We start from the raw sequence: 18,839 nt of genomic DNA on the forward strand, positions 1-18,839 counted from the left end.
ATAATGACATACGCGGCAGAAACACGACCTTAGATGTAAGAAACAGCAGAGATGAAAACACTCAAAAAAATTGATGGCAAGACACTATGGGACAGAGCTAGAGGTACAGATATACGACGTATATGCAAGGTGGAGAACATCAAGAACTGGGTAAGAAATAGAAGAGTAGAATGGAACGATCATATAAGCCGAATGACAACAAAATAGAGTAGTAAAGACGGAAAGAGACGGTTCCTTAACAGGAAGACGATCAGTAGGAAGACCACGAAAACAATGGAGCGACAACTTACTGAAGACACATTGAAAAACAGAGCCATGTCTACATAAAAAGAAGAAGAAGAATAAGAAAATATATATCGCTTCTACTCCGCTGGCTTCTTTAGCTTGCTGTCGATTTTTAAAGAAAGAATAAAAGTTTTTCGTTTATGTGAGTGTTATTTTTAAAATTAGTTTCGTGTAAACATAGTATCATTGGTCTATATTTTAAGATTAGTATTTGCAAAATTTGTAAATGGGAACATCGTTTTTTTTTAGAAAGATGAGTTGCATGCTTCGTTTCAATTTTTTTTTTATTGGTAAATTCTATTATCCGAAAATAGAATCGTAGTTCGTTTATAAAAAACTACTCAAGAAACACAACTTTTTTTCTTATTAAGTTTTTAAAAAGTTTTTCTTAATTTTTAAAGTTTTTTTTATGTTACCCAATTTTTTCTACTCACAAAACACTGAAAAACCCGATACTAATCGAGGTTATTTGTTTCATGTAGGTCTTATTATCAATGCCCTAACCCTTGCAGTTTGATAAGCCGGGCCTGGAGTCGCATCATTCAGTGCGCATTTCCACCATTGATTCCAGCTAGACACAACCTAAAAATTTCCCATTTCCGCATTAGTGCTCGACCCTTAGGGTAAGTAACTCAATTTTTCAATAAAAAATAAATGTTGTTAATAGACTATGCACTATATTTAGGATTTTTCCAAGAACCACTATAAATTTCGAGTGAGCTTTAGAGATTTAACTGAAATATAATATCACTGACGTGGCAATTTTCCCCAGTACATATTTTTCTTATTTAAGGAAAGAACGTCCAGAATTTATCGTATGTAGAGTTAACCTTTCTAGTATAGCAGGTTATAATAAAAAATATACGAATATAACTTATCTAAATCCTGCCCGGAATAATTATTTTAACAGGTGGTTTGAATTGCAGCTGCTAATAAATTTTGTAAACGGTGTGACATTTGATCATAGAATTGTTTTTTATTCAAAACAGGTGAAATAAGTCATTTGGTTATAAATTGCACATGGTTTTTTTCTATTTGTAAACGTCATGTAAAAACATTGTAAATATTTGGTTACACGAGATATAAACCAGGAATTGTACATTTAATCAAAAATGATGTGGAGCTTTTTAGTAAATATTGTTGCATATGTCGTATAAAAGTTCTCATAAAATTATTTAATTATGTGGAAAAAAGTTTACCTTAATGTGGTAAACTGGAATTAAACTGGGCCATATTTTTCTTATTGGTAAGGTAATTATTCTTCCATATGCAAACCCAGTGACTTCTGCTGAGCCCTTACTCATATATTTTATCACAATTTTTATTTATATTTTACTTTTATAGAATTTTTAATTCCAAAATATGTGATTGTATATACGTGGACAAAAATCTTTCATATTGTAATATTCAAAGTAATAATCTTTAAAATGCCACGAGTACCTACCACATATATGGACACAGGCAATTTTAGTTCTCTGCAATTTAATGTTCTACATTTTACAATAAAACTTCATTATACAAGGTGATAATCATTACAGTGATGACGTCATCGGCTCTTTTTTTAAATGTAACACCTTGTATTTTAGGACATTTTTAGATCGATAAAAATGAGCTGATTTCAAAAAAATATAATACTCGGGTCTAATGGATATAATTTGAAAGATATGCCCTTAGAAAATAAATTATTTATTATCAATTGCAAAAAAGTAGCCTACTTATAGTTTTTGGTAAACGTAATTATTTTTAGTAAACAATTAAGTAGTACAATAATTGTATTATTTCGTGAATGTTCTGTATTATTGCTTAGAATTAATTTTAAGTAGAAATGAATTTGAGTCTAAAGCAAAGAATTGAACTACTCATGATGATTGGATATGCAGACAAATCGCGAACTCAGATGGAAGTGTGTAGGTAATTTATTTAATGATAAATATCCAGAAATACCCATCAAGCAGTCAACAGTAAGTAAGATTGAAAAGAAATGGCGAGAAACTGGTATGTTTGAAAATGCACGCAAATCAGGTCGTCCCTCTGTAATTATATTAGAACATTAGATGTTCTACTTGCTTTTGAAGAAGATGCGCACACTTCTGTTCGTAAGGTTAGTAGTGATCTCGATGTTCGCAAAACAAAGGTAGACAAAGTGCGTAAAAGTAAGTAAAGTAAGTAAAATGCACAGTTGTACAGGAATTAAACGAGGATGATCCAGATAAAAGAATACAATTCTGCGAAATAATGATGGATAACAACCACCGAAACCCTCTCTTGGTTCAAAATATTATTTTTTTTTTTTTTGATGAGGCTACATTCAAATTAAATGGCGAGGTCAACCGTCAGAATTGTAGATACTGGGCACAAGAAAACTCCAACTGGATGCGGAAACATCATACATAATACCCGCAAAAGGTAAACGTATGGGCTGGCATTGTAAGAAATAAAATCATTGGACCCTACTATTTCGAAGGTAATCTAAACGGGCCAACATACCTTCAGTTTTTAAATGGGTATCTCGTACCTAATTTAGTAAATTTATTCCCCAGTACAATTAATCTTAGAGGTTTTGATAAAAGTTTATGGTTTCAACAGGATGGTGCGCCTCCGCATTATGCTTTAGATGTTCGAAGGTACCTAAACGAAATTTTTCCGAACAGGTTGATTGGAAGACGTGGACATATTGAATGGCCAGAGAGGTCGCCAGACCTCAATCCTTTGGATTATTTTAGGTGGGGTCATTTAAAGAATGTTTATAAAACGAAACCTTCAAATATTGGAGACTTAAAAACAAGAATTCGTAAAGAACTAAACAATATTTCTCAAGAAAGCATAAACAAGGTTCTACAAGAATTTGTACAACGTTTGGGTTACTGTCAAATATAACAAGGGCTACAATTCAAACATTTAAAATTAAGTCATGTATTACTTACTGGATTACTTCCAAGTTATTTATTATAATTTTTATAAATTATTAACATTATAAATCAATAAAAATTATTTTTCTAAGCTCATATCTTTCAAATTATATCCGTTAGATACCCAGTATTAAAGTTTTTTGGAATCAGCCCATTTTTATCGATTTAAAAATGTCCTAAAATACAGGGTATTACTTTTAAAAAAAGAGTCGATGACGTTATCACTGTAATGTGTATCACCTTGTATAATTAAATTTTATTGTAAAATGTAGAACATTAAATTTAAAAATCGACGTGTTTTAGATTTTTTTAAAAAGGCTTTTATATATATATATATATATATATATATATATATATACCCGGTATTTAGGCGGCACACTCCCTTCCGGTAGGGATCTATGGAGGAGTATCACCAAGCCGCAAGCCCTTATCTCTTGCCGTACTGCTCCACCATAGGCCGATCAGATACCAGCATATTCTAGACTAAGCCGCAGATTCATTTAGAATTTTAAACTGCTGCGTTAGCCTTTTTGTTTTCTGTACACCGAGCTGGGGATTGAACTGACATCTCTCGCAGTGAAGCGAAGGAGAAGCCAGCCGCCCAGCCCGCTTGGCTATCCGATCGACAAAAAAGGCTTTTCATTTAGGAAATATCGAATTTATTCCATACTTTACGGACACACTGTATATTGGACACAGGTTTATCTGAATTTCGGCCATGTGTTCGTCGTTGGTACACATTTACCGTATATTTAAATCATTAAGCCTGGCGCAGAACTATAACATTGATAATTTTTCGACTGTTTTAACAACCATTCAAATTTCGTCATTTTGTGTCATGTGGAACAATTTCACCCAATCATGTCAACATTAGACTGATAATTGCATTCAGTGCAATTTTCAATCCCTATGACAACACGATCGAGTTTGACAACTTCATCCAAATAAATTTATATTAAATCTAATGTTAACTTAAATTTTAATAATTGTACTTTCACTAAGTGTACTTTTAATAAATAAATGTTTCGTTATGTTGAGTTATAATTTTTTTTTTTTTTTTTTCGAAAAATTATCCGCCGAATATCCCTCGGACATTGATGAATGCATCATAATTTCATGACAAATTTCTCAAGCTCGTTGCTTGGTAACAGCACTCAGCCTTCGGCTTCGTGCTGTTACCAAGGAACGAGCTTTCGATTGTCATGAAATTATCTCGTCTGTTATCAATGTCCTAGGGATATTACTACTGAAAACTATCCTGGGTTTTTTTTAATTTTTATAGGTAGGAGAGCGCCGGGAGAGTTTGGACAATTTTTTAATAAATAATTATGGCGTGGACATCGATAACAAATATCTAAAATTTTGAAATCATACTAATATTTTTTTCTTCTTCTTCAAGTGCCCTGTCCGTTGCGAACGTTGGCTATTAACATGGCAATTCTGATCTTATTTGCGGCGCTTCTGAATAGTTCGACCGATGTGAGCCCGAACCACTTCCTCAGATTTTGGAGCCACGAGTGTCTTCTCCTGCCTGGCCCTCGCTTACTGTCTATTTTTCCCTGGACAATCAATTGCAGTAGACTGTACTTATCGTGTCTCAATATGTGGCCTAGATATTCAAGCTTTCTTTGTTTAATTGTATTCACGATTTCTTTCTCCTTGCCGATTCTTTGGATTACCTCTGTGTTGGTGACATGTTCGGTCCAGGATATACGAAGAATGCGTCGGTACACCCACATTTCGAATGCTTCTAGTTTTCTCGTGAGCGTCTCCGTCAGCGTCCAGGCCTCCACACCATACAGTAAGATCGGAAAAATGTAGCATTTAACTAGACGTAGTTTTAGAGGAAGAGACAAATCCCTGCTTGTGAGGAGCTTTTTCATATTGCTAAATGCTGCTCTAGCTCGTTCTATTCTCGCCTTAATTTCTGAGGCCTGTTCCCATTTTGCATTTACGTTGGTGCCAAGGTACACATAAGATTCTACATGGTCAATTAGTATGTTACTTATCCGTAACTGTCGAGCAGGTCATGTTTTATTTGCCAAAAATATCAATGATATCTAAAGCTTTAGATATCAACAAACAAAATATCCATTATTAAAATAAACTGTACTGGGAAAGATCAATGTTAAAATATATTATGTTTTTATATCTGACAATTTGATCTGTCAAAGGATTTGGTAACCTTACAATCACCTTACAAACCACGAAACTATCAATTCGAAGTCTAGTAAGGTCCTCATCCTGATCTTCATCATTTTTCAAATCTAAGTCTAAAGATGAGTCTTTGTAAATCACTTCTTCTTCATCGGAAGAAGACACGCTCATTACTTTCCTCTTCACCATCTCTTTTTTTTTAATTAATTTGTGGTGTCTCTTTTTTTAATTTCTTTTCTGCAATTGCATTGCATTCCGGAGTATCGGTTGCTATTATGGTTGTTCTTTGGACTGGACCTTTTCTAGTTTATTTTCTTTTTGGAGCTTTCAAGTATGGTTTTATTTAAGATGGAGATAAGTAATCTTTCTTGTGCTCACTTTGAACTAGAGTGTCGGGCTGTAACAATACAGAGAGGCTGAATTGCGATGACATCTCCACATTTTGATTTGAAAATTCACTTAATGAATATATGAAAATATTTTTATCCAATGGCCAAATTCCAGTGCAACGAAACCCAGATTTTATGTTGGAAATAGTTGCAGATCGATCACAAGCTTTAATATATATTGATGCAAGGTCATAAATTGATAGTACCTTCCCTGGATGAGAAAGCATCTAGTCATTTGCTCCTTGATTGAAACACCTTTTAAACGCCCTAAAAACAGACCTATCTAATGGTTGCAATTTGTTAGATATGTGGAGTAGAATTATAATTCCATTATCGTTGCAGTAATCAATAGCAGAAATAGATAAATGGGATTCATGATTATCCATTAATAAAATAACTTGGCGTTCTTGAGAACACCGAACATGAGTTACAAAATGCTCTAAAACTTTTAAAAAATTATCACTTGTTATCCATCGGTCATAAACCGGTTGCACGATACTCTTCTGGAATACCATTTAGCATGCTATGTTTGTCAAATTTTTTCCTTGGAAACACCCACACTGGTGGAAGCGCTGTTCCATTAGCTCCAATAATACCCACCCAAGTAATCAGTTCTCCTCTCTCACGCGATACTACTTTACCAACTTGATGCTGACTTTTAGTAGCAACTACTTTTTGAAAGTAGTACCTTGAAATTTACCGACTGTAGATTTATTAAAACTGGAAATTCTCGCTAAGCTTTTATTCTCCGGGATTCGTAAGAATAGTTCAGATTGTCGACTTAAAAATCCGGTAAACCACTCCTTCCCAGCTGATTTGTTTACTTTCCAAGTAAACAAATCCTTGAAAAAAAAAACAGAGCCTTGGAAATGTAAAGTGTTACACTTTACATTTCCAAGGCTCTGGAAATTTGAATTCGTTTTTTTTTCGGCAAATTCGTATTTTAATCTGCGAGTCGCTTTTGGAGTTAAACCATGGTACATAAGATGGCGTAAGTCCATTTCCGAAAAAAACTAACATACAGATTGAACGAATTTAAAACGGAACATACAATTAAATATATGTCTGTTTGAACTGCATTTAAAATAGTGGACCAATATAAAACTTGGACAAAAATAAATCCATACCCAGTGATAGACATTGTATAAAATATCGTTCAACTATCTGTCTCCTTTAAAGGAAAGAGGAGCTTGCCTAATAGTCGGAGAGATAGAGCCGAAATTTTGGAATGATCAGTAATATTACATTTCTCTATTGGAATATATTCATTGTAACTGGGTTAAGACTTTGCCTTACAGGCGGACGCCCCTCGTGGTACAGGGGGTGGCTATACAGGGATGAGGTTGTAATTTTTTTCGGAAAAATTAACGATCGATAATATGGCTGAAAATTTGCCCAGAGTAAGATCTTGGTATAACTAGACGAAATCCCAAAGGGCGGACACGAGAGTGGATACATAAGGGGTGGCGGACAGGGGTGAAATTGCAATTTTTTGGGGAAAAATTAACGATAAGTAATATGTCCGCCATTTTCATGGCTCATTATTTAGCCCCTAAAAACTCTAAATCCAAAAGAGCGGACAGCTGGGTTGGTACAGAGAGCCATAAAACGGGGTCAAATGTACCACTTGCCTGCGCATTTTAGGTCTCGGTAACAATTTTCAAACTGATTTTATTATTATATTTTTATACCGATTGGTTTGAAAATTTATATGCTCACTTCTGTTACTATTCTGAAAAGCGTCAAGTAGAGTTTTCCTCAAAATTTTCCAAAAAAATTTCCGTAAATGAAAATTTTCGTAATTTGTTGAGGTAAAATCTAATTTGTAGAATCCTTTCGATTTTCTGTCAGTTATACCATGATTTTTTTCCAAAAATTTTCAAACTAAAAATTTAGAAAAACTTTAAAAATTTTGTCATTTTTCTCACTCTCATTGATGTCATCACATTCATCATCTTCGTCACTTTCACTTTCAATAATATCAGATTCATGATCTGCTTCATTTTCAATCACTACTTCTCGAACTGATTCTGGCATCTGAGGTCCACTAAACCATTTGAATTTATATGTTTCATCTTAAAACTCCCAACCATGTTCTTCAACAATCAATTCTGTTGGTACTTTTTTATGAGCATTTGTCCAAATATTTGAAATATAATGGGCTCGCAGTAGATGTTGGTGTAATTCATCTTGACATGGTGGTAAGCTTGAAGCATCGAAATTTTTTAGTTTTTTTTTTAAGGCTCGTTTACATCATGCAACTTATACTGCCGGTTAAATAGTGAAAATCTGACATATCTTACTTTTCTTTTTGGAATTGTTCTCGTCAGTCCTGTTCCAGATAAGTGACATATGAAAGTTTCTAAGGTTTCAAAAACTTCATTACAATCGAAGTCAGTTTCACCAAGTTGGATAAAAGCATCTTGATACTTATTACATTTAGCGCATGCGTCTAGAATTGCTGATCTAAATGGAACGCGCATCATTATTATTTTAATATTTTAAAATAATAATGATGCAAAATTAATGTCCAAACAGAATTTGTAAGATTATAATTAACTAATGAAAAAAAATTCAATCAATTTAAAAGTTAAAAAAAATATTGAAAATATCTACAAAGTAAATTTCAAAACTTAAAAAATTGATAATTCCACTATTAAATTGATTTTTATTAATAATTATTTGTAAAATGTTAAAGGAATTCTACAAATTGAATTTTACCTATTGATAAATAGAAATAATATATTTTGTATTTGATTATTAATGTAATAATAAATCAAATTTTTCTTATATCTGAACAACCATTATTTATGTAATATAAATTTAAAAACCTTTTTATTGTAATAAAAAATAAGTAAAATTACTATTTGTTATACAAAAAATATTTAATAGTTAACATTATAAAATTACTTTAATTTAATAAAATATCAAATATCAAACATTTATTCAATTAAAAATTAATTCGTAAAATATTTATATTTAAGAAAAAAATGTGATTTGTAAAGAAAATATGACTTTATTTTGAAAAAAAAAACATTATCATAATATCATTTTAAAACTACAAAATATTCTATAAAAGATTCAGACAATGACGTAGAGTTTTATCAAATGTTTTAGAAAAGTTTTTCTAAATTTTTTTTCTTATCGGAAAAATCGTTTGAAAATTTTTGGAAAAAGATCATGTTATAACTTACAGAAAATCGAAAGGATTCTACAAATTAGATTTTACCTTTAAAAATTACGAAAATTTTTATTTACCGAAATTTTTTGGAAAATTTTGAGGAAAACTCTACTTGACGCTTCTCAGAATAGTAACAGAAGTGAGCATACACATTTTCAAATCAATCGGTATAAAAATATCATAATAAAATCAGTTTGAAAATTGTTACCGAGACCTAAAATGCGCAGGCAAGTGGTACATTTGACCCCGTTTTATGGCTCTATGTACCAACCCAGCTGCCCGCCCTTTTGGATTTAGAGTTTTTAGGGGCTAAATAATGAGCCATGAAAATGGCGGACATATTACTTATCGTTAATTTTTCCTCAAAAAATTGCAACTTCACCCCTGTCCGCCACCCCTTATGTATCCACTCTCGCGTCCGCCCTTTGGGATTTCGTCTAGTTATACCAAGATCTTACTCTGGGTAAAATTTCAGCCATATTATCGATCGTTAATTTTTCCGAAAAAAATTACAACTTCATCCCTGTATAGCCACCCCCTGTACCACGAGGGGGTGCGCCTGTAAGGCAAAGTCTTAACCCAGTTACAATGAATATATTCCAATAGAGAAATGTCATATTACTGATCAGTTCAAAATTTCGGCTCTATCTCTTGGACTATAAGGAAGCGATAAGTGGTTTGACAGCATAATAACTGCTTGTGTAGTTTAGTTTTTTCAGTGATTCTAGGCAACCTATTTGGGTGGAGTTTTGACTTGTTCTTGAATGAATTCAGAATCCAGCAGCCCGCTGAAGTATTGGATTTTTATAATATAATTATTTGACAACCTTTTGTTGGCCAACCACCTAGAGCAGAGTTTAGCCGAAATACACTGATTTCATATGTTCCGTTTTAAATTCGTTCAATCTGTATGTGTTTTTTACAAAGAACGCCTCAATTATTAAAGCTATTTTATAAGGAATTCTTTAACCTCCCAGTTATTGTGCGCAGGAGATCCATCCATTTGAAACTAAATTTCTTGTTCATCTGGAGCTATTTTTGCAAATGGTCTTGGTAAAATCTATTCTTGTAGAAAGTCTAAAAACTTTTTTAAATTTAAATTTTCCTCATAAGTAAATGGACAAGATTCCAAACCAAGGCCAAAAACAAAACAAAACAAAAATTTAAGACTATTTATTTCAGACATCTCGACATATTTACAGTTTTATATATGTTATGTTTTATTTGACCAATAATGACATACGCGTCAGAAACAAGACCTGACACAGAGAGAACAAAAAGGATGTTAGAAACAGCAGAGATGAAAACACTTAGAAAAATTGATGGTAAGACTCTATGGGACAGAGCTAGAAGTACAGATATACGACATAGATGCAAGGTGGAGAACATCAAAAACTGGGTAAGAAATAGAAGAGTAGAATGGAACGATCATATAAGCCGAATGACAACAAATAGAGTAGTAAAGACGGCAAGAGACGGTTCCCCAATAGGAAGACGATCAGTAGGAAGACCACGCAAACGATGGAAAGACAACTTACTGGAGGCACATTGAAAAACAGACAGAGTCATGTCTATATAAAAAGAAGAAGAAGATATTTTATTTCGCTTACGGGATCGTGACTAGTAGAGCTAAGTGCTCTAAGTATTTAAACTACGTCACTTCAATACTTTTGCCAACGACATGTATCATATCATCATGATGTACAATTAAACTTTTTTAACTATCTTATAGAAAATTGAATTAAAATTGAAAAAAAAAGAACCTGAGAGAGTGGTTTGGTTGCAGCTCAAGGCAATTGCTCAGAGCAGCTGCCTCGAAAGTCAGAATAGTCATGATGATTGCCAACCTTCGTCGCGGAGATGGCACTTAAAGAAGAAAAAGATAGAAAATTTAATTGTCGCTATCTTATTTCCTTACGACTTTGCTCTAAAATTAATTTTTTTAAATTTATAAGAAAGGAAAGTAGAAAAATCGATGTTTTTAGTAATTTTTAAATATTTAATTTTTTTTTATTAATGTTTTCGACCTATTTGAGAGGTAGAATAAGTCAATTATTATTACTGAAGTTGTCACCTAACTATTTCTGCAAAAATCTGAATGCCACCTCTCACATCCACCTCAAAATAGATCTACTCTAGTCTAACTGCAAATAAAACTTATATTTACTCATTCTTATTTTGTTTAGGTCGAAAACTGTTCAACTGAAGATGAAGATCACAATTTTAATGTGCTGTTTGACAGGAGCAATGTGTTATCTTCCTCCAGCCAAGGTAAATTTCTATAAAAGATAGTTGGTCCCTTTAGCGTCTTTATAAGGATATAATCTATGAGCATACCAAAAAAATATAATTAGATACACTTTTTAATTTTATTTTAATTACTATATTATCTTAATTACCATATTATACCATAGAAATTTTGATAAAGCTAAATTTTAAGAGAAATAAAGAGCATATTTCGTTGAAGTTAATTTTTTCGGCACTTATTTTTCATGACTATTTAGTATTAGTTTTAAGTTATAATATGACCAATTTATGAAGTTAAATTCTTAAAGTGTGAGATAAAACAGCCCCAAAGAAGGCATTTTTGGTTCTAAATCTTTTTTTTTTTTTTAGTTTTGTGTAACCTGATTTTTTATTCGTTAACGAATCGAAATGTGTTAATATGTTGTTTTGTCTACATTTACTTCTAAATTACGTTTCTTGTCGTCAGTAACATGCCATTCATCTTCTCTGTTGTGACACTACTTCCATCCTATATCAGTTGTACATCAAGTAATTACGTAACACTATGTGTCACCATTAACTCGTTCATAGTAACCAGTTGGATGTCTCGAGTTAGATTTCAGCAATCCAGCTATTCCACAAGACCCTTTACCATCCTTAATCCACATTAAAATTCTTTTTCTTCGATCAATACATAAAACGGGTGTTTGCATAATTGGCTACAAAAACTGAATGTTTACAGAGAGCCATCCATTTATCGCCCTTTTGAGATAAAACCTGAAAAACGTGCGTCATCAATTCGAATTCGCAAATCGAAAAGTTTACAAAAGAGTTAATGCTATTTTATCCTTAAATAAATCGTTTCTTAAGTAAACGATAGCTTTAGTTAGAGTATTTGTAAAGTAACAAAATAGAATAGACAATCAATCGTTTGTTTATTTTCAAACTTTTTGACGACCGTTTAAAATTTGATTATCCGATCCGTTTAAAAATTGAACGATAATAAAGAAATTATTATGTAAGTTGAGCTACAGCATAATGTTACCAATTTTCCATCTGATTTGTGTTTTTATTGATACCAAAAACAAAAAAATATAGAAATAGACAGACATGTAAATATATGAATTTTCAAATTTCAATCCCTCCATCGCGGAGGTGGCCCTAATTTCTAAATTCTTAAATAGAAAAGAGTGTCGTGTGGTATATAAATTTAGGGATTATTTACTTTTTCGATATTTTAATTATTAATATGTTAATGACCCTGACTGCCATTTACCGACCTCCATGGTGTAATAGAGACATTGTCCAGTCTTCTCTAATATTATGAAGTATTTCGGAAGTAATAATGTTACACTATTGTACGATGCGTTAACAAAAACTTTGTAATAATCCGGTCTGTATTGCATAAATTATTGTCTTTAAATGACAAAAAATTAAATGTAAATAAATCTGATGAACGTGTAGGTCATTCCATAATTCCCCTCCTTCCGATAAAATTCTAAAAATTGTCTCAGCGGTCTCACTGGTATAATAGAATAATGAGGGAGAGCCCTATTTTGTTAAAAGATTAAGTTTTATTCACGACAACGGTAGTCTTGTTCAATTGTGGCTGTTAAAGTGGAATTAATGGCAAAATTCCTTCCCAAACTTTTATTCTTTTTGGATGTTGTGAATTTTGTCCAACAATTTAATTACTATTAATTGAATTAACAATATTTGCACATTGAAGGTGAAACTTTGAAAACACTGAAATCAGGACATATATTCTATCAGCTTGGCCCTAAAACTATATCAGTTGGAGACATTGGTTTCTGTGTCCATAAAAACCACGAGAACAAAATAATAAACATCCAAAGTATATCATCTAGAGTGGCATATCTTGTTCTAAAGCTGAACAGTAAATATCAACTCAAAATTATCCAAGTATACTCTCCAACATCAGACCATACAGACGAAGAAATCGAAATGTTTTGTGACGATATTATGTCTACTGCGCTTAATGACTTTCGTATTCAATTCATAATTTTATGTGGCGACTTTAACGCAAAAATAGGTATAAAAGAAGCAGAGCTAGAAACATCCTTGAGAAAATTTGGTTCCCCAGGAAGAAATGACCAAGGAGAAACGCTACTAGCATTCTTACTCCAGAATAATTATTTATTCAACATGAACAGCTTCTTTCACAAAAAGATGCGCAGAAGAAGTCCAAACGACAAAAAACAAATAATTAAAGATGTAACAGTACTCAACAACTTCACCACAAGCAGTGACCACAGAATGATACGAGCGAAAGTTCAAATCAACATAAAAGAGTAATTGCTATTTAAATGGGAATAAGCCACAATTAAAGGTTAAAGTACGTTTATTGACGTTTCAATTTCCACTTCGGAAATCGGATAACGAAAAAGATAAAGGACTTCCACTGTAGTTTTCCCCCCATTTTTAGCATTTATACAGTTATTCCATTTTTCTTAGGAGATTTGTTCATTTCTTTGAGTGCCTTTTTATTTCATTTTTACTTATTTCTGGTTGTAGGTCAGAGTTAACGTTCTTTATTTTCAGTTGTAACTGATTATGGATTTCTTGGGTTGGTTTTTGTTCTGTTTTATAGAGATTTGTATAATATTCGTGCGTTATCTGTAAAATTTGTTTTATATTGTTTGTCTCCACTCCTTCTTTGTTCTTTATGCTATTAATTTGTATGTTTCCCAGGTTCTGCTTTAAGCACTTCATGTTTCTATTTTTTTCAATTGTTTTCTCTATCTTTTCTTACTGTACTCTCCGTTTACACTCCTTGATATTTTTTCTAATAGTTTTGTTTATTTCTTTGTATTTTATTTCTGTCCCCTTGTTCTAGTAATGTTCTTCTTGTGTTCAAAAGAATCTTTGTTTCCTAGAATATGAAACTTTGTGTTGTCTCTGTTATTTCTTTACCCACTTTCAGTAGAGTTTCAGTAAATATCATGTTTATTTCTTCGATATGTTTGTGTTCTATATCTTCCTTGGTGGGCAATATTTCCTTTATTCTCTCTTCGTACTTCGTTTTTCCATGTCTAATTTCTGATTATTTTTCATTTTCTTTCTTGTTTCAAATCTACTATCAATGATCAGCTTGGCTCGGACTAGTCTCTGGTCGCTACCAGTTGCGAAGCGATTTAGGGCTTTTATGTCTTTAACGATGGATTTTTACGTTGAAAGAATATAATCAATTTCGTTTTTAGCTTCACCATTTGCACTAATCCATGTCCATTTTCTTTGGGGTTTTTCTTAAAGAATGTATTCATTGCATATAGTTCCTTCTCCTCCAAGTAATTCATCAATGTGTGTCCTCTATCATTTCTTTTGCCATATCCATGGTGTCCTACTTTGTCTTCTTCTTTATATAGTTGTTCTCCTATTTTGGCATTGAAATCCCCGATTATCAGCGTTAATTTTGATTTTTTCTTACATAGCTGTTGTTATGTCTTCGTAGAAATGTTCAATATCTTCTTCTTTGTCTAGTGTTGTGTAAATGTATTATTGAATGTTTATGACATTCATAAAAGTGCTGGATAGCCTATAATTTTGAGGAAGTAAGTCAAAAACGTTATATAAAAAAATTTTTAGTTGAAAGTTAATTAATTTTCCTTCACTTGAAAAAACGTTTCTTGGCTTATTTCAGATGCCCCTGAAGATGCTCTGAGAGCGAAAGTACGTGGGCAAGATTTAATAAAAAACTGTCCTCGATATCTGCCTTTTATTTGATTAAAGTTTGTTTATTCGAGCATTCAACCTTATATGACTTTACAAATAAAGTAATTAACCAAATTTTGAAAGTCTATAAATTCAGCTTTAAGACTTTGTAAAGCTCATTTGCATGCGTAAAAGCAGAGTTACGATCGAAAAATCTTCGAAAAATTATTATTTTGCAATCTTTTTGAATTAATTTTGTAATATTTCGAGTCCCAGATATTGGATTAAAGTTTAGTAAACGCCATTTTTTTAAATTTCATTTAAGGAATAAATGTTGTTTAAAAAAATGTTTCTATCTGTTTTAGTTTACGAACTAGAAGCTTATAAACAATTAAATTATTTATAATAATTATTTGACCACTTGAAATTCATCCTTGAAATTCATAATCAGCAGCCAAAAATACACAAAAAAACTTGGGTGGACCCATCAGAATTGAAAAGGCAATAGATAACATTATCAATAATATTTTTTTAAGAGATATTTTGAGGGGCATTTTTTACTAGGTCTTAAAATTTTATGTTACTTTTTTTGGTTTCCAAATTTTAAGAATTAATTTTTCGAGAACTGGTCATCCAAAATAAAAATACGAAGTGTCTTTGACTTTGAAAAGATGAACAAATAACCTTTAAAAAGGTTTATCACACGATATCCCTTTCTGTTAAAGATTTTAGGGATAAGGGCCACCTGCACTTTGCGGGTTAAAATTTGAAAATGATTATATTTACAAAGTGTGTTCCTCCAAAAATTAAAATTCCAAGTTTTGTTTTTTTCTTTTCACCAATTAGACCAAAACGTGGGTGGAAAATTTTTGGTAGCCCACCCTGTATATTATACATTATTCCCTAGATAACAAACTAAACTTATCCCGATATGTAATTTATGATTTTTTTTTAGGAAAATCTTCTCTCTGGGCTATTCCTTAGAGACTTGGTAAATCGAATCAATGGTAAGGGCATCTCAGAAGGAGATGGAGTATCTTACTTGGATTTCACCGATGGAATGCCACTAGATGGGCGTTCTTTATCTGGTACCCTGGAAGAAGAGCAAATGTTTCCAATGGACTATGAAGCAATGGGTGAAATGAACATGCACCCCAGCATTCGTGATCAAGAATACTTGCAGCATAGCACCTTATGGGGAAAACAGGTAATAAATTTAAAGTATTATATTAGTTTTTTCTGTATCGCTATCTGAGTTCAAATTATTTAATTTCTTACCAATATCAATGATATTCAAATCTTTTGTAATCATCTCGCACTATGTCTTTTTGAACTTGCTCTTCTACTTTTTTCAAGAAGAACTACTCTTCTAAATGCAACCATAATACGAAATCGTATCGATGTGCTAACTTAAAAATGGCAGATATTGCTGATTTTCACAAGAATTTTTATGCCTCACGAAATAAACAAATCCAGGATGAATTTCTTACTAGATTTTGTAAAGTTAGACCTTGTAAAAGAAGACGCTCAAAAAGTGACCGTCATGCCCCTAAAACATCCACAGTTAAATGTTTCGTTGTTAGAGCGCAAAATGGTATTTTGCTTCCCCTTTGTCAAGCAACATTTTGAAATATTTTGCATATAAAAAAAAATAGATTTCAAGGCGTAATGAAAAATTATCTTATGACTGGTCAATCACCATCGGAAAAAAGAGAAGGGGACCGAATCAGCTTTAAGTTTAAAAGTAGAAAAGAGTCGGTGATGAATTTTATTAAAAAATTCAAATTCGTAGAAGCTCACTACACAAGAAGCGCAACAACTACCTATTAGGCGATATCTTTCATCTGAGTTAAATATAAAAAAAATGAAAAGGATATATGATAAAGAGGTAACAGACAATATTAAAGTGAAAGATTATTATTTTCGAAATATTTTTAACAAATGTTTCAACTTGGGGCTTGAAACACCACGAATGGATGTATGTTCTACTTGTTTGTCATTTGATCAGCACATCTAAGTTAAAACAAATAATGCGCATAAAAAGAAAGACCTATGAACCTAGAACAGAAAGACCTAAGACTAAGACCTAGAACTAACATGTTCATGAACTAAAAGCAAAGGCTTTTTATTCACTCCTACGAGAGACTAAAGATGATTTAATTAAAATACAACGTCTTTTACAAGAAGTTTATTCTAAAACGGAACAATCACAGAGTGGATTTAGAAAAGGCAGAAGTATCCAAGATCACATTTTTACTATCAAAACACTAATACAAAACGTATGGAACTCAAGCACTGAGTTATACCAAGCCTTTATAGACTTAGAAAAGGCATTTGATAGTACTCCAAGGATGGTGATTGACATATGTTTAAAAAAGAAAGGTGAGAAAATCACAATCAGGCAAGCCGTTATGAGTATATATAGACATACAAGGAACAGAATCAGAACCGATAATATGGAATCCGAAGAGTTCATAGTAAATGAGGGTCTACGTCAAGGAGGAGTCCTAGGCCCCATACTGTTTAACATTGTCTTGGATGACATAATTAAAGAAACTAGAGCAGAAACATTGAAATTATATGCCGAAAATAGAAATCTAGAAGCAGTGTGGATCTCGGAGTGTGCATACGCAGACGATCTACTGATATTTGGGGTAAATGAAGAAGCACTCAATCAAAATTTAAAAGTATGGAACGCTGCACTAATTAAACGAAATTTGTCTAGACTAATAGACTAAATACATATACCTAGACTTATACAAGCCGGTACTTACTAATACTTGGGAGTACAAATAGAGAACAAAGAAACTGAAGAAACTGAAATAAGTTCCAGAACAAAAAGTGCTGCTCGGATGTACCACGCAATTGAAAGTACGTTTTTGTCGAAATAAGAAGTATCACAAAAAGCCAAAGTGACCATATACAGGACGGTGTTGGTGCCGATTTTAACTTTTGGTAGTGAAAGTTGGACGCTTACTGATAAATTAAAATCGAAAATACAGAGCATAGAAATGAAGTTTTTTAGAAGAATAATGAGTATAACCAGGTTAGACAGGATTAGAAATGAGGCAGTTAGAGAACATCTTAAGGTCCAACCAATTATTAAAAAAATTGAAGAGGCCCAACTGAGATGGTATGGACACATGGTTAGAATGAATCAAGAAAGATCAGTTAAAAAAATATGGGAAGCCAGAAGACAAACCAAGAGACCAAGGGGCAGGCCAATGAATGTAACTTTAATCCTAGAGACACGAGAAATCAGCAAAAAACAAGCAAGAAACCAAGCAAAGAACAGGAAGCAATGGAGAAAAATTGTACATGCAACTAACTAAAGACAATACACCCGAAACCTTAAGGTAAATGGGTTTAGGATTATATATATATATATATATATATATATATATATATATATATATATATATATATATATATATATATATATATATATATATATATATAATTATTTTAACCAAGACTAAAAATGGATTAAACGTTTTGATTCGGGGAGAGCCGCACTATCGAAGCGATATTAGAAAACCAAAAAGTGTTTGTAAGGCTGAAAAAAAATCAGGATGAATAATTCTGATATTATTGGATTGGGGTCTATTAAAGTTAACTCCCTAAAACTTCGGGAATTTTATAAACTCATAAAAAAACATTTTGGAGAAGAGTGGAAAAACTTAGAAAATCCTAAGTTTTACCATAACGCTTTAAACACGAATAATGATATGCTAGAAAACATTATTGATTCTGAAGAAATTGAAGGAGATATTGAACATATTAAAGAAGAGGCTGATGCTTGTGATGAAATTTAAGATTTGGTTGCTTAAAACTTTTTTGTTCCATAAATATTTGTATTAAGATTATTTCAATAAAAATTTAGTTTCAGGAAAGATGTGTGTTTTTTTGCATTCATACATTGTTTTTCTGTTGCAAAATCGGCACTCTCAAAGTTTTTGAAGCAAAACCAGGAATCTCCAAACTTAAATTATTAATTACTTAAAATTTAATGAAATAATT

At 32.1% G+C, this 18,839-nt stretch overlaps 1 protein-coding gene across 2 annotated transcripts in view; it reads left to right on the top strand.

Annotated features, from left to right (window-relative positions):
* The first annotated feature begins 410 nt into the window (after positions 1-410).
* The window catches only part of 7B2 (Secretogranin_V domain-containing protein 7B2), a 90,849-nt gene continuing 72,420 nt past the window's right edge, over positions 411-18,839 (top strand). For both annotated transcript variants that reach the window (XM_072534609.1, XM_072534611.1), the window contains exons 1-4: positions 411-427; positions 768-908; positions 11,108-11,192; positions 15,775-16,026. In XM_072534609.1, the coding sequence (XP_072390710.1) occupies positions 426-427; positions 768-908; positions 11,108-11,192; positions 15,775-16,026 (480 nt within the window). In that variant the 5' untranslated portion in view covers positions 411-425. The remainder of the gene's footprint in view (positions 428-767; positions 909-11,107; positions 11,193-15,774; positions 16,027-18,839) is intronic.

Source organism: Diabrotica undecimpunctata, chromosome 6, assembly GCF_040954645.1.
Source record: "Diabrotica undecimpunctata isolate CICGRU chromosome 6, icDiaUnde3, whole genome shotgun sequence".
NCBI classification, from domain to species: Eukaryota; Metazoa; Arthropoda; class Insecta; order Coleoptera; family Chrysomelidae; genus Diabrotica; species Diabrotica undecimpunctata.